The sequence below is a fragment of the Antennarius striatus genome, chromosome 9, assembly GCF_040054535.1.
Source record: "Antennarius striatus isolate MH-2024 chromosome 9, ASM4005453v1, whole genome shotgun sequence".
In the NCBI taxonomy this organism is placed as follows: Eukaryota; Metazoa; Chordata; class Actinopteri; order Lophiiformes; family Antennariidae; genus Antennarius; species Antennarius striatus.
This window is the reverse complement of record NC_090784.1, coordinates 23,227,238-23,250,404: the sequence shown is the minus strand read 5'-3', so window position 1 is coordinate 23,250,404 and position 23,167 is coordinate 23,227,238. Positions and strand designations below refer to the sequence as shown.

The 23,167-nt window shown below is 49.1% G+C and overlaps 3 protein-coding genes across 4 annotated transcripts; 1 reads left to right on the top strand and 2 right to left on the bottom strand.

Annotated features, from left to right (window-relative positions):
• The first annotated feature begins 181 nt into the window (after positions 1-181).
• vwde (von Willebrand factor D and EGF domains) lies at positions 182-14,416 on the top strand. Of its 2 annotated transcripts, XM_068324050.1 has the most exons (31): positions 182-366; positions 1,561-1,751; positions 2,101-2,332; positions 2,409-2,483; positions 2,973-3,202; positions 3,296-3,385; positions 3,485-3,635; positions 3,719-3,933; positions 4,012-4,085; positions 4,193-4,466; positions 4,550-4,746; positions 4,918-5,702; positions 6,409-6,545; positions 7,003-7,167; positions 7,245-7,349; positions 7,627-7,741; positions 7,918-8,174; positions 8,984-9,203; positions 9,276-9,413; positions 9,493-9,666; positions 10,237-10,578; positions 10,652-10,747; positions 10,818-10,913; positions 10,993-11,088; positions 12,269-12,364; positions 12,450-12,545; positions 12,620-12,715; positions 12,954-13,049; positions 13,554-13,649; positions 13,733-13,830; positions 13,924-14,416. In XM_068324050.1, exons 1-31 carry the CDS (start codon positions 306-308, stop codon positions 13,936-13,938), a joined length of 5,109 nt encoding a protein of 1,702 aa, XP_068180151.1. In that variant the 5' UTR covers positions 182-305; the 3' UTR covers positions 13,939-14,416. The 2 variants fall into 2 exon arrangements, with proteins under 2 accessions (XP_068180151.1, XP_068180150.1); XM_068324049.1 differs by having other exon boundaries at positions 8,984-9,413.
• A 138-nt stretch (positions 14,417-14,554) lies between these two features.
• Positions 14,555-17,363, bottom strand: seraf (Schwann cell-specific EGF-like repeat autocrine factor). The gene is made up of 5 exons (XM_068324051.1): positions 16,991-17,363; positions 16,541-16,636; positions 15,754-15,858; positions 15,008-15,103; positions 14,555-14,928 (listed from the first exon to the last, which is right to left on the bottom strand). The coding sequence occupies exons 1-5, from the start codon at positions 17,190-17,192 to the stop codon at positions 14,816-14,818; spliced, it is 612 nt and encodes a 203-aa protein (XP_068180152.1). The 5' UTR covers positions 17,193-17,363; the 3' UTR covers positions 14,555-14,815.
• A 1,867-nt stretch (positions 17,364-19,230) lies between these two features.
• tmem106ba (transmembrane protein 106Ba) lies at positions 19,231-22,599 on the bottom strand. The gene is made up of 8 exons (XM_068323744.1): positions 22,463-22,599; positions 21,483-21,695; positions 21,344-21,407; positions 21,092-21,251; positions 20,874-21,014; positions 20,653-20,702; positions 20,516-20,569; positions 19,231-20,402 (listed from the first exon to the last, which is right to left on the bottom strand). Exons 2-8 carry the CDS (start codon positions 21,679-21,681, stop codon positions 20,282-20,284), a joined length of 789 nt encoding a protein of 262 aa, XP_068179845.1. The 5' UTR covers positions 21,682-21,695; positions 22,463-22,599; the 3' UTR covers positions 19,231-20,281.
• Between the last annotated feature and the right edge of the window lie 568 nt (positions 22,600-23,167).

Genomic DNA, 23,167 nt, shown 5'->3' with positions numbered 1-23,167 from the left:
TTTTGGAGCCCAAAGAGCTGGTAATCGATCAGGGATCGATCAGGGATCGATGACGTCACAGCTCCTCACCGGCCGTGATGCTGCAGCCTCGCGCCCCGGACCGACCGAGCCACTCCGCTCCTCCTTCCACGCGCCACCGGAGCGCGCGTGACGGCTTTCCGCGTGCCCGTGGCGTCGCGCGGTCACGGCAGACGGACTCGTGAGGCAGAGCCAGCGGCGGGACCTCCACCGGTCTGGACGGCTGCACCGCGCTCGCGCTCGGTGCTCGCGCTGTGTCGGACAGGAAGTCGCGCGCCGGCTGGACAATGGGGCTCGAGCCACTTTGGACACTTCTCGTGTTGTTACGCGCGGCGCGCGCGCAGACAGGTAAGCTCACCTCGCGTCACGCGCACCGGTCACACGAGGCTCGGGGTGTCGCGTGCGTAGTTTTTTGATCGGTTTACCGGAGACACGTGACTTTACTGAACTCTCATCCACCGGTGGTGATGACGTCACGATCCCACGCAGCTCCGATGACGTTTACCGAATAGCTTCTCGTGCCTCACGTCGCTGTCGTGCATGTCACGTGGGTTGTCATGGGAACCAGAGTGTTTGACCCACATGGTCTCTGAGGAGAGACAATGAAAGAAAACAAAGAAAAAGAGTTTGGACCCAAGCTGCTAAACAGGAAGTTCAGCAGGTCATAGGTCAAACGAGGGTCGTGTTAAGAACTCTTACCACAGATAATTGTGAGTTATTTACCTTTACCTGTTGCTGTTTGTGTTCGTGGAAACTACAACTCCGGAAGAATCAGCGAAGTTTAGCTACATGCTAACAGATGCTAACTAGAACCAAGGCAGTCACAGGCTGCAACATCCCGCGACACCCCTGAATTCGAAATTTTACCTGACCTACTTGCACAGGTCAAAGATCAAAGCTAATGCTCTGACCTGTTGTCATTGATCAAAACACTAGCTTTGATCTACGGTCTTACACACTGGCCTTCTTCCTCGTCTTATCCAGTTCCTGAGTGTACAAAAGTTACAATTTGACCTTGTCCTACGTTTCTCAAGGTCATCTTCTCATCTTCATCCCCTTTTCTGCCTGAGTCATGAGCTTTTTGTTTCGTCTTTCTGTCTGAACGGTTGTGAAGGTTACGTTCCTCGTTGGGTCACGTCTAGAGACGACCTCCTGGTCATGGGCTCAATGGGAGGTCAATCAGCTTTTCTGTCCTCAACTTGTCTCCTGTTTCAGAGCCAGCAGATCCGTGTCCTCAGGTGTCCTCAGGTGATTTTATGTTATGACTCTACTGATCCCAAAGCAACCAAAGTGTTAGTTTTAAAGTTCTCAGTTAACCTTTGACCTTCCGTCATCTGAAGCCGTTTCACAACCCGACCAGTCAGGACAGTTTTAGAGACGTTGTCGTTCTTGTAGGTTTTGCGTTTGTCGGAATTTATTTTTTGGAATGGACCAAAAAAAAAGGAAAAGTTTGTTTCCTGAGGTGATGAACTCCAAGTGTCTCCTCCCAGTTTGCAGAACTTTTTGACCGTTTGCGGTGACAGTTTTTGGGTTCTCTTGCAGTCTTCCCTCCAGAATGTTCCCTGGGGGGCCACTCGGTCCTCCAGAACCCGTACCGCAGCGCCACCTTCAGCTCCAGCTGGCTTCAGCAATCGTCCCTGCAGGACTTCATCTGCGACCACTCCCTCACGCCGGGCTGGTACCAGTTCCAGATCTTTGACAAGCCGGCCGTCATGCCCACCGAGTGCGTGGAGGTGAGAAAGACCTAAGGTGGTAGGTGTAGCCAGGCTAGCTCTGTTTTAGCATCTGTCCAATTAGTGTCCAAAACATCCACATAAATCAAACTGTCGTCAGTAAAACAGGCTAATCTCTGTTGGAGAATTCTCTTGACCTCACACCGTGGAATGCTAACATCACGTCTACGGTATTAGCCTTCCTCCGTCGCTGTTCTCGGTGGCTGATGGGTAAGAAACGACTGTGACGATGTCAGAAAGACGATGTCAGAAAGACTGACGATGTCGAAGACTCTTAGTGGGATTAGCTCCAACAAACTGCTGCTTTCACAAACCCATAACCATTTTTTTAATGTACCCGCACCTGCAGGTGAACCACTGCGGTACCCAGGCCCCCGTGTGGCTATCGCTGGGGGCCGGCGAGTCCCTTCCGGGTCCTTTGGAGGTCCGTCAGCTGACAGCGTGCGCCGCCTGGCAGTTCTTCTCCGGCGGCGGCAAAGACTGCTGCATGTTCCGCATCCCGGTCAGCGTTCGCAACTGCGGAGGTTTCTACGTCTACCTGCTCCAGCCGACCCAGGGATGCATGGGGTACTGCGCGCAGGGTAGGTCCGGGGGCCGCGGCCCCGGGTCGCTCCGATCTGTTGTCCCTTCCTTCACGACTTCACGTCTGTCTCACAGAGATGTCGGACGCTTTACCCTCGACGTCACCGACCTGCGGCCCCGACGAGGTGGACCTCGCTGGAACGTGTCAAAGTGAGATTGCGCGATTGGCCAAACACGGGGAGGATTCTGGGAAATTTGTGGACGCAAAGAGAAAGAGCGAGCTTTACCTCTATTAGACTTGTTTTCGTTATATTGCTAATATAGAACAAGAAGTCGTCAGCATACGAACACAACCAGTTCAGAGAGGTTGTTCGTAAGCCGAATTGTCTTCAGTCTCCATGTTGGTGAACGTCTCCATGAACATAAATTTGTTCTATGGTCTGCTGAAATCTGAATCTATGGAGTGTTAATGTTACGCTGCTCAGGGGGGGTTGTGGCAGAAAGGGGAACTACAGTAGTCGGACACGGTGGCATGTGGTTCATCTATGAGTGCTGTTATGTCAGATGTTCGTATCTTGAGGACTTCCTGTTCAGGTCACCTGGTCAGACTTTCTCAACATTTGTTTCTTGATAGAACCTCGAACATCTCCGTTCTCTCCTCTGGTTTCGTAACTTTCACTCCCGTCGTCATCCCTTTAGAAAAGCAGCCTCCCACTCCGTCCGTTCCGGAGATCGTTTCCGTGGCGATGGGGAACGCCGTCTACCTCAGGTGCAGCTTCGGGAGCAGCTCCAACGTCTCCCTGGGTTACGTGGTGGCCTGGTCCCGTCTGTCCCCTGGGGGCCACAAGGAGGAGCTGAAGCAGGAGACCACCATCCAGACGTCCGTCGTCATCGAGCTGGACGGCTTCAACCTGCGCCTGGGAGACAAGGTGATGGGCGTCGCTAACTTCAGCGTGTCCGTCTCACATTACTTTCATTTGGAGCTATTAGCTTAAAGGACGTTTGCCCCCCCCCCCGGTCAGATTTACTGCTCCTGCTCCAGCTTCTTCCTGGACGTGCCCGATGTTAGCGGCGCTTCGGCGGAAAGTCCGGAGTTCTTCGTGGGGATTAAAGTACGTCATGGTGACGTGATGCTCTTTTAACTAACTCTTAGCTAAAAGCTAACTAAAAGCTAGCGTTTATAAGCGTTTATAACTGGTGGTTATGAGCAGATCAGACCGGAGGTGAGCAGCGTACCTGAAGATGGGCGGATGTACGAGCTTCTGTTTGAGAGCACGGTTCCTGTCCCGTGTCCGGATGGCTCCGCCTCTTCCTCTACGGGACACTGCTCTCTGTCGCTGCACCTTAGCACCAGTAGCACCGGTGAGCGCTAACGCTAGCGGTCTTTACTTTTAAAGGTGTTAAATCAGTGGGTTTGAAAGTTGATCTTCTTTTACCGACGTCAGATGAGGGTTTCCTGGGGGCCGACCTGACCCTGTCCTCCTGCGCGGTGGATCTGGATCGGGGCCCCTGCAGGGACGGGGTTTGTAGCCGAGCTCGGATCCACTTCAGCCCAGTCACCGACTTCGTTAAAGACGGGAACAGAACGACTCGGATCTCCGTTGACTCCATCCAGACCCAGGATTTCCTGTGGAACGGGTACTCTCCGGAACCCGTCGAGGTAAACGGGGGTTTTTAGCTTTTTATTCTCCTATTCCTGATTTCGATTATTCCATTTCCGTTTCTATATCCGCGTCAGATAACTGTGACGGACGTCCCTTCAGCGTACTGCTACGTATTCACCGATCCTCACATCCTCACGTTTGATGGCAGGTACTTCAGTCCTCATAAGATAATCAGGAAACCCCAGATCCATAAATGAGAAATGATAACGACTCCGACGCTGCTCCGGATTCAGAGCTGTGTTTATTTGCTTCCAGGCGCTATGACAACTACCAGGTAGGAACGTTTGTTCTCTACCGGAGCCGCTCGGGGCCCCTGGAGGTCCATGTCCGTCAGTGGGAGTGCGGTAGCGTCGTCCACGCCGCCTCCTGCGTCTGCGGCTTCGTGGCGAGAGACGGCGGCGACGTCGTGGGTTTCGACATGTGCAACGGAGAAACAGGCGAAACCAAACCACGCCTCTCCTTGAAGGTCAAGGACCCGAGTCGGAGCGGTGTACGCATCACCGAGTCCTACCAAGGTCGCAAGGTCACGGTGAGGGAAGCCGGGAAGGAAGGAGCTCGTCGACGTCACCGGCTAACGTAGCTGGAGCTAACCGCCTCTCCCTCTGGTCACAGATGAGTTTCTCGTCGGGGGTGTTGGTTCGTGCCGACGTGTCCGATTGGGGGATGAGTCTGACCCTGAGGGCCCCCGGGTCAGACCGGGGCCAGACCGAGGGCCTGTGTGGGACTTACGATGGACAACCAGACAACGACCTCCAGTCAGCAGGGGGCGCCAACCTGGAGGACCTGCAGTCGTTTTTGTCTGAGTGGAGGTCGGTGTTTAACGGATCCGTCAGAGGGTGTTAATCACTAGCTAACTAGTTAGCTGGCTAGCTATAAGCTAATTCCAGGCTAGTTTGACTAGCTAAATAAGCATAGCCGTGTGCTAGCTGTTCACCTGTTAGCTGCTTCTTCATTTCCTGTCGCCTCCTCGTCTTCCTCAGACTTCCTCCGGGCACCAGCCTCTTTGACTCCGCCCCATCCAACCCGAGCGCCACGACCCCCCAGAAGTCCTGCACCTGTCAGGCAGGACCTCGCCTGACCCCTCCGAGAGCCATAGCTCCGCCCACCACCTCCTCCGACTCCGCCTGCTCCCATAACACCAACGTCCGTCTGTCCGGCATCATCCCCTCTCTGGACGTCACCAACGAGTACGCCCACTGGGCGGAGCTACGAACTGACACTCGGGCAAGCCGAAGGCGCTTCTCCGGGGGAGGGACGTCGACCAGAAGCCGGAGGCAGAACCGCCGCTACCTTCACAGCTCACCGCCCCAAAGACTCAGCCAATCGGATCTGGAGGGGTTCACCTACTTTTTTCCTGAGGACCACGAAGAAGCCGTCCAACCAGATTCTTCCCCTACCTGGCCCACGCCGTCTGGCCTGACGGAGCAGGGGGCCGCCACCCAGTGCCGGGAGGCGGTGCTGAACTCCAGCATCTCGTCTGGATGCAGGCTCCTCCTGGGGGAGGGGATCATCAACCACGTGGTGGCGATGTGCGTGAGCGACCTGCAGCTGAAGGACGAGCTGGCCTGGCTGACGGCGGCGCTCCCCCTGCTGGAGAACGAGTGCGAGAGGCGGGTGGTGGAGGAGAGGAGGCAGGAGGAGGACCACCCCGAGGTTCTGGCCGCGCTCAGGTGTCCCGGTCTGTGCAGCTGGAACGGCCGCTGCTCCGAGTCGGGATGCGTCTGCTTCCCCGGGTTCGGGTCGTACGACTGCAGCGTGTTGTCTGGTAACGTCCTGCACCTGCACCGCCACATTAGCCCCACACAGCTGTGTCCTATTGCAGTGGTCCCCAACCCCCGGGTGGTGGACCGGTACCGGTCCCTGGGTCGGTCCGTGAACGCGGTTGTAAATGAGTGGATTCTCTCCTCCACATACAGTCTGTCTATGAGTCTCTCTTGGTGCTTGTGGAGATGCTAGCAGAACCAGAATATTCACCTTCAACCGATCCATGGAGCTAAATCGTCAGGGACCACTGTCTTATAGCATCGGCTGATGTTAGCCTGTGTTAGCAGCACTGGTAACTTAAAAGGATGTGATGTTTCATAGATGTTACGTCTGTCAGCCTGCAGTCGTTAAAATCTGAACTTGGAAAAGCGTTTCGAGGTGATTCAATTGCCTCCATCAGGATTTGTGTTTTCGTGTCCGCTGGCTGCCTTGTCAGACTTTTACAAAAACTACGGGACAAATTTCACAAAGTTCAGGAAAGAAACCTTCAAATTTGAGAAGTCCTAGAAGTATTTCTTTTATCACTTTCAATCCCGTTGGGAGAAAAGGCAGAAGTATAGACTCTGTCCTGTCCCAGTTTAGGTGTTACCTAGTGTTTTGATGATGGTTCAGTTCGTTGGTTGGCCCACCTGCAAGACCTTTTTTTTCGTGTGGTCTTGTCTGGTTTAACGTTCCCCATCTGTCTGCATGTCGGTGATGTTGTGAAGACCAGATCCCAGAGATCGCCCAGCTGGAGAACCAGGGTCTGTGCGACGTCCAGCGGGGAGACTGTTCCATCGTCTGGGTCTACGGTCACGGCTTCAAGGACTCCTTCGAGCTCAAGTGTGAGTTTGTTAGAGAAAAGGTACTTCAGCTTTTCTGCTTCTCGCTCTTTTCCCTGGTGAACAAACTACAAACTCTTTTCAAACAAAGTTGACTCAGAAACAAGTTTAGAAACACGGACGAGAGAAATCTGGAGATCGACCGCCAACGTTTGCGTGACTTTATCGATGCTCAAGGGCAACCCTCGAGAGTTTGTGATATGAAGTAGAATGTAGGGTTTGTGGGTTCAGTTTGTTTACAGTGATCCCTCGATACTCCAGGTAAAGGTGTTCCAGGAACCACACGTGAATAGCTAATTCCGTGATTTATCGACAAACTATCTTATTATTTACGTTAATTTAAACGTTTCTGAACCCCCCCCATACTGATATTAAACCACCTTCTTTCTGTATTACCTTTAAAACATTCTGATAGACTGTTTAATGAAGTGATGGGAGTCATCTTCATCCTCCTCCTCTCCCTCTGTGTCTCTGGTCCAGTTCTCGGATGGCGAGGGGGTTCTGGACCAGCCCCGGTTGGTCTCGGCCTCCTTTCTGGATGAGACGACTCTGGAGTGCCATCTCCCCCTAGTGGACAGTCACGGTACCGCAGACTCAGACGTGGAACCGACCACAAACCAGCCGCTGGCCCGCTGGCAGATTAAAGTCAGTCTCTGGTGAACTTCAGTAACGATTGTCAGTTTAATCCAGACTAAGATTAACCCGATCTATGCTGAGGACAGGTTTCTAACGACGGCTACAGCTACAGCAACGCCAAGATCCTGACGCTGTACGACGGCGCCTGTCAGGTGTGCAGCCTCCACACCGAAGTCCTGTGTACGCTGAAGGTAAGACGTGAAATTAGTGCGTGGATCAGAGTGTACCCCCCCGCCCCCCCCAATCCATCTGATTGTGTCCCTGGACACGGGTACCAATTAGGGTTGTCCTCGCACCAAATGTTTAGTTTCCTCCGAACAGAGACAGCCTTGTTCTCCCGCTGCCTCTCACTGGGGGGGTCAGGGTCGCGAACCCCCCCCTCTGAACACTGCTCCCTGTGTCCGGGATGGAAGTCTGTCTCAAAGGGTAATGAACACTGAACACGTTTATTTGTCTCGGCCCCCCCAGGAGAAGACCTGCAGCATCGGGGGCCGGTGTTACAGCGAGGGGGAGGCCAATCCCAGCAGCCCTTGCTTCACGTGTCGCCCGGATCGGTCCAGACATACGTGGTCGGTAGAGGAGAGTACGTAAAGAGTGTCTGGTTGCTATGGAGACACATCATCAATAAATAAACAATTATTTTATCAAATTTAAAAAATAAAAAAGTAAATAAACAGGAAGTAGCAGCCCTGATGAGACGATCTACTGGCGTGTGATTGGTTGATTCAGACGTGACGACTTCCTCTCTTCTTCTCTCAGAGAACGAGCCTCCGGTTCTCCAGCCGGTCCCGGTTCCCCTGCGCTCCTTCCTGGGGGAGAACTTCCTGTTCCAGCTGGCGGCGCGGGACCCCGAGGGCTCGGCGGTGCTCTTCGCCCTGGAATCGGGTCCGGACGGCGCCGCCCTGACGCCCGACGGCCTGCTGACGTGGAGGGCGACGGACAAAACCACCGACACGCACATGCTGGAGGTCACGGCGAAGGACGACTGCGGGGCGGAGACCAGAACCTCCATCCAGGTCCGATCGTCGTCATGGAAACAGATTGTGATTCTGTTCCTCTGAAGGAGAATTTATAGAATCTACCTGAGAAATAGTTCCAGAAACAGTAGAACCTGGAGATACCAGTTATATGAGAGAAGAGTCGTGCGTGTTGGCGGATGGATACGACATCAGTGAGACCGGATCTCGTTCTTTACCACGTGTTGGCGGATGGATACGACATCAGCGAGACCGGATCTCGTTCTTTACCACGTGTTGGTGGATGGATACGACATCAGTGAGACCGGATCTCGTTCTTTACGTGTTGGCGGATGGATACGACATCAGTGAGACCGGATCTCGTTCTGGTTGGTGGAGTAAAGACGTAGCTCGTGTGTTCTCAGGACTTTTGTGTTTGTTTTCATTCGTTATCATTATTTACATAAGTTATATATAATTAATTACACACAGGTAAAGTCTGCGTGTCGATTTGTTGATAAAAATGTTTTTTCCATAATTTAGGGGGTTTGGGGCTTTTTTATTGGCTGGAACAAATTAATATGATTTAAGTTATTTAAAATTTTCTTTGACTTACGAGTTCAACCACTGAACGGATTAAACTCGTATTTCGAGGTTCTTCTTAATAATGAAGTCATTTCTTGACAAATGTCGGGCTGTGGGTCTCTAACAGTAACATTAGTAATTCAGCTTTGTCATTTTGCTGCCTCCATCCACTAGAGGGCGATAACAACCTTCGATCTTCGGTTCTTGACTCCATAGATCGGTTCAACAGATCTAGTTGTGTTCACACTGACGCCGTTTCCTCGTCTTGCACCTGTTCCTCTCAGGTGTCGGTCACTTCCTGCGACTGTCTGAACGGAGCTTCCTGCTCCTCCGACCCCAAGCGCCCGTCCGGCGGCGGCGCGTACGTGTGCGTGTGTCCGGACGGGTTCACCGGCGACAGGTGCGAGACCGACATCGACGACTGCAAACCCAACCCCTGCAGGCTGGGCCGCTGCATCGACGGCGTCGCCTCCTTCTCCTGCATCTGCCCCCCAGGGATGACGGGTACGACACGTGGGGAGTACGACATCGTAAAGGTTGCTCCGGTGTGGTTGCGGTATTTTTTTTTGTTTCCAGGTCATACGTGTAGAGAAGACGTGGACGAGTGCGTCGCCCAGCCGTGTTTCCCTGGAGTCGGATGCAGAAACACTCCGGGCTCTTTCGTCTGCGGCGCTTGTCCGCCAGGATTCGCCGGAGACGGGACGAACTGCGCGCGTACGTCGTCTTCCCGTGTTTACGGCGTGAATTCTTTATTTCTGCTCTTGATGTCCTTTTTTTTCTCTTTTCCCTCCAGTTGAAGGCGCCGTCAATCCAGGCAAAGCCCCGCCCCCGGGCGTGGCGCCCTGCTCCCGGCGCCCGTGTCACCCGGGGGTCCATTGTTTCGAGAGCGTCCACATCTCAGCTGGATTCGTCTGCGGACCCTGTCCCCCCGGTCTCCATGGAGACGGACGGATGTGCACGGCGACAGGTGAGAAACAAAACGGTCAAATGACAACAATTATTGTTGTTTATCACCATCAGGTGATGTTGGTTTTGTTCTTTAATTATCAGAATAAGTGAAATGTTATGAATCCAATCCTGAATGTAGCTTTTCTAATTTTTGTTTAAATACATAAAATATTGTTTTCTGTATGTAGAAAACTTAAAATCGTTTCTGTCAAAAGATGAAGACAAAAAAATGAATAAAAAAACAAACAAATTTTGTTCTTGTACAAACGCACAGATTGAATCCGTTATCGATCGTGTTTAGTTTCCTCGGTGGTTGTTCGGGTGTTCAGGGTGTAGCTCCAAACGTCACCAGGAGGGGGCAGCACCCTTTAAGTCCTGGGACCAATAGGGAAAAACGCCCATATCAAAAAATCCAGCACAAGTAACTTTTATTAAGTTTACAGGAATCAATATTTTAAATGAACTGATCCAGATTAAAACTTCATGTGAGATTTTAGTATTAAAATAGTTGAACTCATGATTTTAATTCATTCACAGAACCAAGACCAGAGCTGTTAGTTATTAAGTCATAACTTCCAGTGTTTTCCAGGTGGGGGGTCGGGCGCCATTGGAGCAGATGGTCATGACATCACCAAGGACATGACCCCCACCCCCACCTCGCCTAGACGACCCCCCAGCAGGACGACCAGACCCAAAACCACCATCTCCGGTACGAGGAGACTTCCTCCCAGTGACAGGAAGTCCACAACGACGCCTCAGGACCGGACCTCATCGGGGGCGTTCCCCCCCAGCAGGGGGTCGCCGTCCCGTCACGTGACCTGCGCTGACTCTCCGTGTTTCCCCGGCGTCCCCTGTGAGCCCACCGCTGCCGGCTCCTTCCGGTGTGGACGCTGCCCCTACGGTTACCACGGAGACGGCGTCTCGTGTCGAGGTACCGGCGCTCCGGACGCATCGGGGGAACGTCGTGCGATTCCGGGTCGGGTGAAGTAAACCTGTGGCTCCAGCTGTGTGCAGGTACCCGTGTGGGAGGAACATGGCGTGCTCGCTGCCCAACACCTGCACCTGCAAGGACGGCTACACCGGCTACAGCTGCCACATCGGTGAGACGCCATCGCGTCGACTCCGACGATTTTAACCCTCTAAATACCGTCCGTGATTCTCCTCCCTTAGCCGTGTGTCGACCCGACTGCAAGAACCGGGGGAGGTGCGTGGAACCGGACGTGTGTGAGTGTCCTGTGGGGTACGGCGGCCCCACCTGTGAGGAAGGTAACCCCGTTTCCTGTTCACACCTGTCCTACACGCTCCACGCCGTAATATCGACCGGCGTCTTTTGTTTCCCCCGCAGCGAGCTGCGAGCCGCCGTGTCGACACGGAGGCACCTGTCTGGCCAGGAACCTGTGCACCTGTTCGTACGGCTACGTCGGACCCCGATGTGAAATTAGTGAGACCAGACCCCAAACACACTGCCGCGTTTGTTTTACGACATAGCAAGCAAGATTTGTGGCTTACGACACGGCAACACGGGATAGTTTACGACAGTAAACAATTAGAGTATTTTCCGCACTATGACGCAACTAAAAGTCTTGAATTTCCTCAAAAACCGACAGAGCGCCTTATAGTCCAGTGCGCCTTATAGTCTAGTGAGCCTTATAGTCCAGAGAGCCTTATAGTCCAGTGAGCCTTATAGTCCAGTGAGCCTTATAGTCCAGTGGGCCTTATAGTCCAGTGCGCCTTATAGTCCAGAGAGCCTTATAGTCCAGTGAGCCTTATAGTCCAGTGAGCCTTATAGTCCAGTGCGCCTTATAGTCCAGTGAGCCTTAAAATCCAGAGAGCCTTATAGTCCAGTGAGCCTTATAGTCCAGTGAGCCTTATAGTCCAGTGAGCCTTATAGTCCAGTGAGCCTTATGGTCCAGAGAGCCTTATAGTCCAGTGAGCCTTATAGTCCAGTGAGCCTTATAGTCCAGTGAACCTTATAGTCCAGTGAGCCTTATAGTCCAGTGAGCCTTATAGTCCAGTGCGCCTTATAGTCCAGTGAGCCTTAAAATCCAGAGAGCCTTATAGTCCAGTGAGCCTTATAGTCCAGTGAGCCTTATAGTCCAGTGAGCCTTATAGTCCAGAGAGCCTTATAGTCCAGTGAGCCTTATAGTCCAGTGAGCCTTATAGTCCAGTGAGCCTTATAGTCCAGTGAGCCTTATAGTCCAGTGCGCCTTATAGTCCAGTGAGCCTTAAAATCCAGAGAGCCTTATAGTCCAGTGAGCCTTATAGTCCAGTGAGCCTTATAGTCCAGTGAGCCTTATAGTCCAGAGAGCCTTATAGTCCAGTGAGCCTTATAGTCCAGTGAGCCTTATAGTCCAGTGAGCCTTATAGTGCGGAAAATACTGTAATTAATTTTACTTTTTATTCCACAGTCAATCTCATCCTTATTTTAGTTAGCCGCTAATGCTATTACCCGCTAACGCTGTGGGTTGCACGTTGCCGGGTTGCCCACAAACGCCCGTTACCTCACTATGGCTCTCAAACAGTAGCTATATGTAGACGCTGTGATGTCATTGTGATGTCATTCTCCTGAGGTGTGTGTCCCCTTTAGGTGTGTGTGTGTGACTGTTCTGTACATGTGTCAGTGGTGTGTAACAGGCACTGTGAAAACGGCGGCGAATGTGTTTCTCCCGACGTGTGCGAGTGCAAACCGGGCTGGTACGGACCGACATGTAACTCAGGTACGTAACCCAACGCCTCACGCGTCCTGCAGATTCAGAAACACGCCTGTAAGACAAAACTGTGGGCGTTTTGCGTCGCCCGCAGCCGTCTGCAGCCCCGTCTGTCTGAACGGAGGAAGCTGCGTGAAGCCCGACGTCTGCGCGTGTCCCAGCGGCTTCTACGGCTCCCAGTGTCAGATCGGTGAGACGACCATACTTTAGTGATGTCTGTCCGGTGTTTGTGGGGTTCAGTGTCGTCGTTGTTGTGCTCCTCAGCGGTTTGCAGTCCGCCCTGCAAGAACGGAGGTCAGTGCATGAGGAACAACGTTTGCTCCTGCCCTGAGGGCTACACCGGAAAGAGGTGCCAGAAGAGTGAGTAACGGCGCCGACGGCGTCTGTTCAAGTATACCACCAACGGTTAATTTAATTTTAATATTTTTTTAAATTAAATTAAATTAAATTAAATTAAATTTAATAATAATAATAATTTTATAATAAATTGTTAAATAAATAAAATAAATAAATTAAAATTAACGGCGCCGTTAATTTTAGTAGTTTTCAGTTTTCCACCGACGGTTTTCTGCCGATCTAACAACAGACGTGTTTCCAGGTGTGTGTGAACCCATGTGCATGAACAAAGGCAAGTGTGTGGGACCCAATACCTGCTCCTGTGCCTCGGGATGGCGAGGGAAGAGGTGCAATATTCGTGAGTAACCACGTTGTTTTTCCCGTAGACCGAACACATCGCAGGTGAGTGTGTAACCAGTTCCCAAATACAGCTTTTGATTGGTCAGACATGAGGCCGTCACCACCTTAGAGCAGTGGTTGGGGATCTGTTGAGATGCTTCCCTCTGTCACATGACCACCTTCTTAAAGGGGCCGCTCCGGCTGCTAACACAGATTACCGCTAAACTGAAACTCCAAAGCTAGCAGAACCAGCAAGAAAAAAATGTGACGTTACGAGGACGCTGCTAATAAAGTTGATACAAACAGGATTCATATTTATAATTATAGTTAGAATAAAACTATTTTATTTTGCTGTATTTATCCATCACACTTTAAAGTACCGTCTGGTGTTTAACCGTTTTGTGGTGCTGAAATATTTGGGGACCGCTGCCTGACAGACTGTATTCAGGGTAAAATTAGTCTCCACCTGCTGACCAGCTGCCGTTTAACGCCTTCACGCCTCCGTCTGTGTTTCCCCCCGCAGCCGTCTGCCTGCAGAAGTGTAAAAATGGCGGCGAGTGCTTGGGACCGAACACCTGCCAGTGTCCCGCCGGCTGGGAGGGGCTCCAGTGTCAAACACGTGAGTGTCACGCAGCAACACGCTAACACCCAGGGCGCCGTCCGGCGTGAACTAACCGTCGCTCACGCCCGTCCCCTCCTCAGCCGTCTGCAGACAACGGTGCGTGAACGGCGGAAGGTGCGTCCTCCCCGACTACTGCCACTGTCGGAAAGGCTTCAAGGGTCTCACCTGTGCACTAAAGGCCAGTATCCAGTCACACCTGGGGCCCCGGGGCCCGATCACACCTGGTAGCAGGAAAGATGAGCACAATATAACATCCTGAATTCATTTACAGGCATCACAAGCATGATGGGAAAGAGAGAGGGATTACAAAGATACACCGGGAGAGGAGTGCGTGTGTGTGTGTATGTGTGCGTGTGTGTGTGTGTGTCTGTGTGTGTGTGTGTGTGTGTGTGTGTGAGTGTGTGTGTGTGTGTCTCTGAAGGCCATCAGAGGGACTTGACGTATTGCACTCGCCCTGGCGTCCCCGTGTCTCACTACCTCAAGGCTGAAAACGACTCGTCTGTGTCGAACTGAGAGCAATGCATTATGGGAAATAAGAAAGTAATTAATCTCTTCCGGTTCCGATTCATTTGAGAACTCGAGGCTAACACAGCAGGCTTTTATCTTGATTTCTCGACACGTCGCTGTCGGATGTGCTCCGTTTGTTTCTGAGCATTGTCAGTTGATGCTTCATGTCTTCTTTAGACGGCGTCAGTTAGACGTCAGTTACGTCAGTTAGACTACATACACTCGTATACGTCGGATATTTTTGGATACAACAACTTGTTTATTTGTCTTTATTGTTTTCATCAGTACATGATTGGACCCCGTTTAAGTCGTACAATACAGTACACACACACTGATGCCAATATGTATTAAAGGTTGTTTTTACCTGTTAGAGTTTATATAAAATGTGTTTTATAAAAAAAAAATTCCGACAGCAGCTTATATTGTGGTACAAATTACATGAGATAAAATAAACGTACCATTTCCTGTCTGTAAATCATTTCATTTGTCTTTCATCCGTAGAACGGCTCAAAAACCAGGAGGTAAAACCAGTTTCTTTATATAATGTCAGAACAAATCGTATAGCGTTAAAAAAAAAACTATGAATGTTTCAACATCCATCTGTAAGGAGTCCCTTTTGGGTCCCATTTGACCTTTGACCCCAACAGGGGGTCACCCTAATAGGACTTTCTCCTCTCCTGGCAGCGGGGGCCAGAGAACGGGGGGCGGCAGCGGCATTTGTTTGGCGAGAAGCACTTCCCTCCGTTCAGACAGCGCAGATCGCACACCGCTACGAAAACACAAAATTACCAGTTAGTTATTAATAAGTTAAATACGCACGGTATATTCCAAAAAGGGGCGGGGCTCACCGGTATGACAGGCTCCGCCCAGCCAGCCCTCTGGACAGCTGCAGATTCCCGGCGCCACGCAGATCCCGCCGTTCTGACATCCCTGAGGACAGATCGCTGTTCGGAGAACAAACCGCTGGAGTTTAGGTCTTGCTAATTAGCTAGAACAGCTAGCTACCAACCTAACTAGCTCAACTAACGGCTAAGAAAAACTAGTTGGATTATTTTTAATTTAGAAAATCCACAAAAAGAAAATGTCGCTGGCTAACCAGTCTTTAAACGTACAAGACATTGGAAGGAAATAATTAGCCTTTTTCTTTCCAAACATCGGTTTTCTGATTTTTCTTGTTAACTAACGTTGCTAGCTAGCCAGACGAGACAAAACAGGTCTAGTTTCAGTTTAGATTAGCATAACGGAAACAATTAGCTGTTTCCCTCCAAATATTGGTCTGTTTGTTAGCTAACTAGCGTAAACACGAGCTAGCTAACAACCCAGGTACCTAAAAACAAGTAGTTTGGATACAGAAGATCAGCGAGAAGAATATCATTAGCATACATTTCGGCAAACATTCAGCTGACTCATCAGCTAACCCTGCTAGCTAATTAGAAACTCTAGCGTATTTCTATCAAACACAGGTGATTTTAGCTAAAATAGCTTAGCTAATCAGGAACCGCAAGAATAAAATTCTAACATGAAACGACGTCTCTTCAGTAAGTTTAATGACCCGGGTTGTTACCGGGGTGACTAGAGGCGGGTGTGAACGTACCCTCCTGGCATTTGGAGCCGGTCCAGCTGGAGGGGCAGATACACTGGGCCACCCCGTTGACGACGATGCATTCGCCTCCGTTCCAGCACCCGCCCTCACACGCCACTGCGAGAGGCGGACACGATGTTTAAATTATGTTTCATTTCTTATTTTAACTTGTCTGGAATCTTTGCTGTCAAAGTTTTTGGCTTTTCTGGTTTGATTAAAATCATCTTTCAGTCTTGTGTTAGTTTTATTTATTTGTACTTTAATCCTTTAAGGCATCAAAATTCACTCGGCTTTTCAGGATTTCGAGACTTACCTTATAAGTTTTTTCCTGAAAAACCTGATGCATGTGTCCGCATGCAAAAATTTTACAAATTAAAGCAAAATTATGCTACATTGTTGTACAATTATACAAATATGTTAGTTTTTTTCAACAAATTTGCGAGACTCATCCATGAAGATCTTATTTTCCAAATATTTTATTTTTCTGGCTATGAAAATAATCTGTGGAGCTGTATGTTTCAGAAACACTGGTTTATTTAAGCCTGAGTTTCATAATATCTGACACACCAATAGGATGATAAGTGTCAGGTCTAACAATAAGATCAGTACATTTGATGACTTTTTGCAGAATATAAACATATTTATTCCTACTGGATGTTAGAAGTAATACGGATGTCTGGAAAGAGCTGGAATGTATGGACAGAACTCTGACATCAGGGCAGAATGAATAAAGCAGATCCCTCAGCTCTGAACATCTTCCAGACCACAGATGAAATTCCCTGCCAGCGAACCCGCTCACCTTTATGGCAGTATCTCCCTCCCAGTCCAAGAGGACATCTGCACTTCCCCGGCCGGAGACATACTCCCCCGTTCTTACATTTGGGGTAACAGTTGGCTGCAAACACACAACGATAAAAACATAAGTGTGAATTTAAAACAACAAAAACCGCTTTCGTTGGACTTAAAAGTTACGATGAGGGACCTATTTTTAGATGATTTTGCATTAATTTTCAGTTCATTTCTGGATATAAATTAAAAATAATACATTAAACACACTTTAAACAAATAAGTCTGTATGGTATTTAAATTCTGCTCATATGACTGTATAAATACTTTCTAAATTATAATTTTTGCATCTTAACAGATATATTACATTTTACTATCACAAACAAAAAAATTAAAATAACTCATTATAAAATAATTTTAAATAAATAAAAAAATAATTAAATAGTTTTAAAGGTGACTTCACCGAACTGGCAGCTTTCCCCCTCGTATCCGCGGGCGCACAAACACGTGTTGTTGCGGATGCAGATCCCTGCGTGTTCGCACTGAGGCTCGCACGTCGCCCTCGGGTCAAAAACGAACCCGACCGGGACCCCCCGGGGCGCGTCCGAACCCGCGGAGCCCAGAGCCACCAGGGAGGCCAGAAGCAGAGCCGAACCGAGCCGCATGCTGCCCACGGTCCGCGGCGGGGAGAGCGGGTCACAGGCAGGAGGTAGACCGGGATGGAGAGCGAGTGGCCGGGCTGAGTCCTCCGCGTCGAGCCGCTGGCGCTCAGTGGGAAGCTGCGCCCAGGTTAGAGCTGTGGTGGTGGGGGGAGTGTCCACGCGTGGGGGGGCTGGCTGCGGGTCGCAGGTTCACGGCTGGGGGGCTCCACACTGGAGCTCCAGCAAGATGGATTCAACAGGATTCACGTGTTTTATCACACACTCTTCCCCATTAGCACCAGGCTAGCTGCGTTAGCATGTTTCACAGTTCATTTAAAGCGGTTAGCCGGCTAGCATGCTAAGGGATTCAGCTAAACGAGGCTAGCTAGTTTCAGCTAGCATGTGATTTTTACTGTTTAATATTATTATTTTGACATGAATGAAAAAATGCTGCTGATTTAAAATACTTTTGTGTTTGTCCTGATTTTAGAAAAAATAAAAAATAAAAAATAAAAAATAAAAAATACAGTCACAATAATATATCACAAAAAATATATATCACAATAATTGACACATTATTTTGAAAACACTTAAAAATCAGGATATTATCCACACTTAGTATTGATTTACATTTGTGTGTGTGTGTATATATGTAATATATTTTTATATATTACTCTTTTATGTACATTATATAAAACTGCCATTATATATAAAAATGCCGTTATAAAAAGTCGTCTTCTTCTGCTTTCAGCTTTCCCCTCCAGCATCTACCCTTTTCCCTTCACTTATAATATGTAGATATTTTAAGTTCTTTTAATGGCAGTTTATAAGGCAGATATTTTATGTTGGTGAATCAGACGTGTTGCTCATGATGAAATAAGGGTCCATTTAAGTTGCTTTAATTGAACTTCTTAGCCGTTAGCAGGACCTTCTCTACCACAATTAGCCCGGCTGACCTCTCCTGAAAGGTCATTCAGTACAAACAGATCAAACTGTTAAAACCACAAGTAGTAACTGCCTGCAAGAAAAGAGGAAGGCGGTCAGACCAGTCGACGTAGTAAAAAGACGGAACAAAACGCGATCCTGCAGTCGACCAGAGTCATATTTTAGGAAACCAGAGGAGTGCTTGGAGAACACACGTGTAAAAGCCATTTCCTGTACCTGGTGAGAGGACGTGTGTGTCTGAACGAGCTGTGGGGTGAAGGGAAGGCCTCTGATGGCAATAACACAACCAGAACAGGAAAGCAGCTTTCCATATGATCCGAGCTGCTCCGCTCTCGCACTTATTTCCATTAAAGCCCAGGAGTCTCTTAGTCTTTGCACGTCATGGCCTCCAAATCACATTCGATTTAAGTCTCCCATGACTTTCAAGTCCATAAACAAGACATTAAATCAGGCCTGAGGTTGATCCAGTGCCGTCACGATGAATAAGTACGTTCTAACTTTCACAAATCAATCGCTGAGCCTCCTGAAACGGAATCAGGAACGTTTCGAACATTCAGCTTTTACCGTTTTCCAGACTTTGTCCGACTGCCTGTCAAAATCCAAATGGTCATGTGATAACTTGCTGGTAGTAATATATCGATGTTGTACTTTAACCACTTATTGTTAGCAGAGGATTAGTATTTATGGTGATGGATGAGGGGGGAAACAGCCTTGAGCCAGTTCTACTATGGGAGCAGGGACTGAAAGCATTGACCTGGATCTTTGGAGAGGAAATGAGTAAATGAGAGGAACAGATGTCAAAAGTCTGCAACGAAAAGTCTGACGTGATGCAACCAGAGACGGAGCGAAAGCAGAATGCTAAATATTTAAGGCTTAAATTTAAGGTTTTGTCCTGCAAACAGTTACGTGTGTCAAAGATTAAAGGGTTAATGAGTTGGAAAGAAATCCCAAAATTGCAATTCTGACTGAATCTGTTTCACCTGCGGCTTGAGGGGGGACATGTTAATGCTGTCATAAACACTAACATGTACTTCAGTTGACCCACCAGCGCCATCTAGTGAGAACCAGGAATATTACAAACAACAGGAAAAAAACTCAAAAAGAAAACTTCACTCACAATTTTATTTTCAAGTCCATGCATGAAAAACACAAAATCACTGCAGTAAAGTCAGAGCAGAGAAGAACTCACACCAGACATCAGGAATGATCCGAGTTCTTTTGTTTTAAAACCACTACAACGTTTTTCTGACCTGGGTAGACAAATAGAGCTTCAAGATTAAAAGTTTCGTTTGGGGATTTCTTTGTTTCCGAGATATAATAAGAGGAAGTCAAAACCAGAAAAAAGAAACGGTGAACAGTTCCCCCCCCCCAGGTTAACGGTTATTCTTGATATCAGATGTTTGAAGCAAGCAAAAAGAAAAGTAGATATTTTATATTTAAATATTATTTTATTATCTCACTTTAAGGAATTAAAATCTATCCTTGAGTTATTTAGTCTCTCATACTCAAAAGTCCTCGCAGTAGTCATAGCACTTAAATCTCTGAGATGAAGGTCAAACAAAAGACTTTTACTACTTCTGCTAAAAATGAAAACCTCTGAAACCCCCCTCTCCCAAACAGATGACGTATATAATCTACGCTGCACGACACAATATCAAGAAGGATAACTTAGGAAAACAAAACGGGGGCAGGGAGAACTGGTAAAAAAAAGGTGAGTGGTTTCAGTCAAGAAACTTCTTGCTGCTTCTGTTTCCTCCAAAGTTTTGAATAATATTCTAGGTGGTGAAAGTTGAGGTGTTCTTCTTGAATTTGTTCAACATTCTTACTTCTGTCCGAGATGAAAATGGCTTAAAGTGCGTCATTTGTGAAACCGTTGAATATTAAACATCTGTTCTGTTGGCGCAAGGAGGACATACTTGTCCAGAGACATCCTGTGGCAATCTGATCAAAATCCAACATGAGTTTACACCTGTGACCTGCAAGGGGAAGACAGCGGTTGGGTTGGGGGCGGGGTTTAAACACAGATGAGCCACGTGACTAATTAATGGAATGTCCTTGTACATGGTTCCTTCGTCACTGTGCAAAGATTCATCTTTGGCCAGCCCGGGTGTCTCCGTGAGAACCTTGACCTCGGCCGGCCGGGCGGGGTGCGGTTCCTGTTGGTGTGATTACTGGTAGACCTGAACGTGGCCGTGCAAGGAGGTGGTGTTTCCCCCGCAGTCCACGTACTGGTACATCTCCTGGGAGACCTGCTCTGTGTGTCCGAAGTACGACGTGGTGACCGTCACCCTGCAAGGAAAGGCAATCCGCGTTATTTCAGGGCAGGTATTCGCAAACTAACCTTAGCCCTATGGGCTACGGATCTTTCTTTTACAGGGCGTTGTGCGTTCAGCGGTACTTACTGCATCATGACCACGATGTTGTGAACTTTGATGGTGGACAGGGTGCAGTAGTCGCTGGAAGACAAGCAAATTTGTGATTGGTAGTGATCCAGGCGTGAAAAGGCCGATAATTCTACCACTCGTGACCAAAAACTCACTACATATAACTCATCTCGTCGGCGATGGTGGTGGGAACCATGAAGTCCATCTGCAGCGACACAAGAACAACAAAGAGAACATTAGAAACACACAACCAAAGTTTGTTTGTGACGTCACACAACTTGAAGACAACCAGGCTTGAATAGGATTTCCGAGAAAAGAACGGGATACCATCCATCTTAGGTGTAAACATGCTGATGACGCTCCGGGGATTCCGTACCTGCCGTTCGTCCAGCGGTATGATCACCGAGCTGTTGTTCAGCTTGGCCTTCCCGATCACCGTCTTGGAGAACTGGACCTGGGCGGTGATGTTGGTCACAGAGATGGCGTAGTAGTTGTTGTTGGTGATGTTCAGAGTGCTCTGGACCAAGAAGACGAAAGGATGAGACGGAGGCTTGCCGAGGAAAACGTAAGGACAAACTACGACTACTGCCTTACCGTGATGTTGAGATAGACGATCTGTTTCTCCACGTCGTAGGAGACGTAGGCGCTCTTCACGCCGACGTATGACACTTCGATGGAGCGCGGGAACAGGAAGAAGACAGCCAGGCTGGACAGCAGCAGGCAGAGTGCCACGGATATGGTGACGTACAGCTTCCTTGAGGGGGGAGAAACGAGAAAACAGAGATGGAGTTTTGTCACACCCCCGCTTAGGTCAACTGGTCTTTTACGAGAACACGTCAGACTCACGTCCTGCTGGGCCGGAGCCGCTGGTCACTGTAGGGAATCAGAGCCACCAGCTGATTCTCCTGACCTGTAGGACGGGACGGACGTTACAGACGTACGACACCGATAGGCTCTTTTCCTGGTTGCCTCTAGACAACTTTACCTCGTGGGATCCTGCCGGTGCCCTGGCAGGTGGGGCAGGTGACGCTGTCCCGCCCCGTGAACTCCACATAGGGGAACTGCGACACGTCTCCGTTCTTGGCATCCTCGTCCGCCGGACCGTCTTGGTACTCACCGTCGGCAGTCAGCGCGTCCTGACTCTCGTCTTTGTGTTTGGACAGGTGTGACTGGGACTTGCCCATAGCTGCGGGTATTTCTGCACACAAACACAGAAGATAAGGTGCAGCGAGGCGCGACGACTCAACACGACACAGGTATGAAACCACACCTGGCCGAGTTCCGCAAAATATTTCCCAGGAACTGGAGGACGTTTGTATGGCGTCGTAATAATAATTAGACGTATTCTAGAAATCGGTGGTATGCGGGGGGGGGGGGGGTTGCTGGAGCCAATCCCAGTGGACTTACTGGTAGGAGGCGGGGATACTGAGCAGGTGATTCTAATATACACAAATAAGGGCTGAGAAAAATAATTAAAATCAACAGGTTCTGGTTTATTTTATCTGACCAAACTGGTTTATTTAGTTTAACCGGATATTTTTTATATATTTAATGAACCTCATGATATTGTTTTATTTAAACCCGTTTCAGTAGATCCTCGTTCCAAAATACTTCCTGACACCAGTACTCAAGTAGAAGTACTGCGTTACTCCGGCCTGTTGCCCAGAGACCGTCACGGTGTGCGCGCACCTCGGCCCCGGCCGCCATTCCGGTAGCGAGAACACCGCGTCCCGGCGGCTCGCGGGCGGTTTACCCGCGTCCATCACGCGCCGCGGTGACCGTTTGTTCTTGAAACCGCGCGTTTAACACGCGCCGCGTCGCGCACCGACGCAGTAACGGTTAATTATACGCAAATGACACGCAATTCATTCGCTTCATCCGCGCGGCTGTTTACGTCACCGGCTCCGTGGAAAGAAGGGGGGGGGGGTTCGTTTGTCGCATGGGGGCCGTTCCCTCCCGTCTCACCTGGGGGGCAGGTTACACCGACGCGTCGCCCATTCGGTGTCCCGTCGCCGTTTGTTGTTGTGGTTCACGCGCCGGTGATGGCGGAGGCAGACGGGAACGCCCCCCGCCACTCCTCATTGGACAGAATGATGCTGAGGGACAAACAAGACGCGCCACCTCGTTTTATAAATAGAATTAAATAATATAGAATACAATATTATAGAAGTAAATGTTATAGAATTAAAAATGTGAATTAAATATGACAAATATGAGATGTTTTATTGAAATAAACAAATAGTTCTCCTACAGTCAAATAAAAGTCAGAAATATTCTGACAAATTTGTTATTAATGAATTAATCTGCAGCCAATCGAAATCCAGTCGTAATTAGGAAAGAAATGTTATTTTTAACATTATTTTTAATATTTTTTATTCATGTACTTCCTCCGTTCAGCCACAAGGTGGCAGTGAGCGGCCATGTCTAACTCCGTGACTCAGCAACGCGTCCAAAAAACCTTTTATGAACAACAACGTGGTCATTAAAGCGCGTAAACGGCTCCAAGTTGCAGAGAAAATAGATTTATCATTAATCTGTTTTCAGAGGAGACGCTTTGAATAAAACATAACCAATACGAGGGAATAAAAAGACCGGCTCCAGGGCCATAGCGCTGGGCCTTGAGGGACCATTAGGGCCCCTGCAGATTTAAAGTATATCCACACGCGTGTA

What these genes read in the sequence shown, in the direction of transcription:
- vwde (XM_068324049.1), top strand. Translation starts at nt 306, where the DNA reads ATGGGGCTCGAGCCACTTTGGACACTTCTCGTGTTGTTACGCGCGGCG. An exon ending in AAGTCCTGTGTACGCTGAAG is followed by an intron (nt 7,350 to 7,626) that starts GTAAGACGTGAA and finishes CGGCCCCCCCAG; the next exon opens with GAGAAGACCTGCAGCATCGG. An exon ending in CGGCTCCCAGTGTCAGATCG is followed by an intron (nt 12,546 to 12,619) that starts GTGAGACGACCA and finishes TGTGCTCCTCAG; the next exon opens with CGGTTTGCAGTCCGCCCTGC.
- tmem106ba (XM_068323744.1), bottom strand. Translation starts at nt 21,681, where the DNA reads ATGGGCAAGTCCCAGTCACACCTGTCCAAACACAAAGACGAGAGTCAG. An exon ending in TCGTCTATCTCAACATCACG is followed by an intron (nt 21,015 to 21,091) that starts GTAAGGCAGTAG and finishes TTCTTGGTCCAG; the next exon opens with AGCACTCTGAACATCACCAA. An exon ending in TACCGCTGGACGAACGGCAG is followed by an intron (nt 20,703 to 20,873) that starts GTACGGAATCCC and finishes GTGTCGCTGCAG; the next exon opens with ATGGACTTCATGGTTCCCAC.
- seraf (XM_068324051.1), bottom strand. Translation starts at nt 17,192, where the DNA reads ATGCGGCTCGGTTCGGCTCTGCTTCTGGCCTCCCTGGTGGCTCTGGGC. An exon ending in CGGCTCCAAATGCCAGGAGG is followed by an intron (nt 15,104 to 15,753) that starts GTACGTTCACAC and finishes TTCTCCGAACAG; the next exon opens with CGATCTGTCCTCAGGGATGT. An exon ending in GGGCGGAGCCTGTCATACCG is followed by an intron (nt 14,929 to 15,007) that starts GTGAGCCCCGCC and finishes GTGTTTTCGTAG; the next exon opens with CGGTGTGCGATCTGCGCTGT.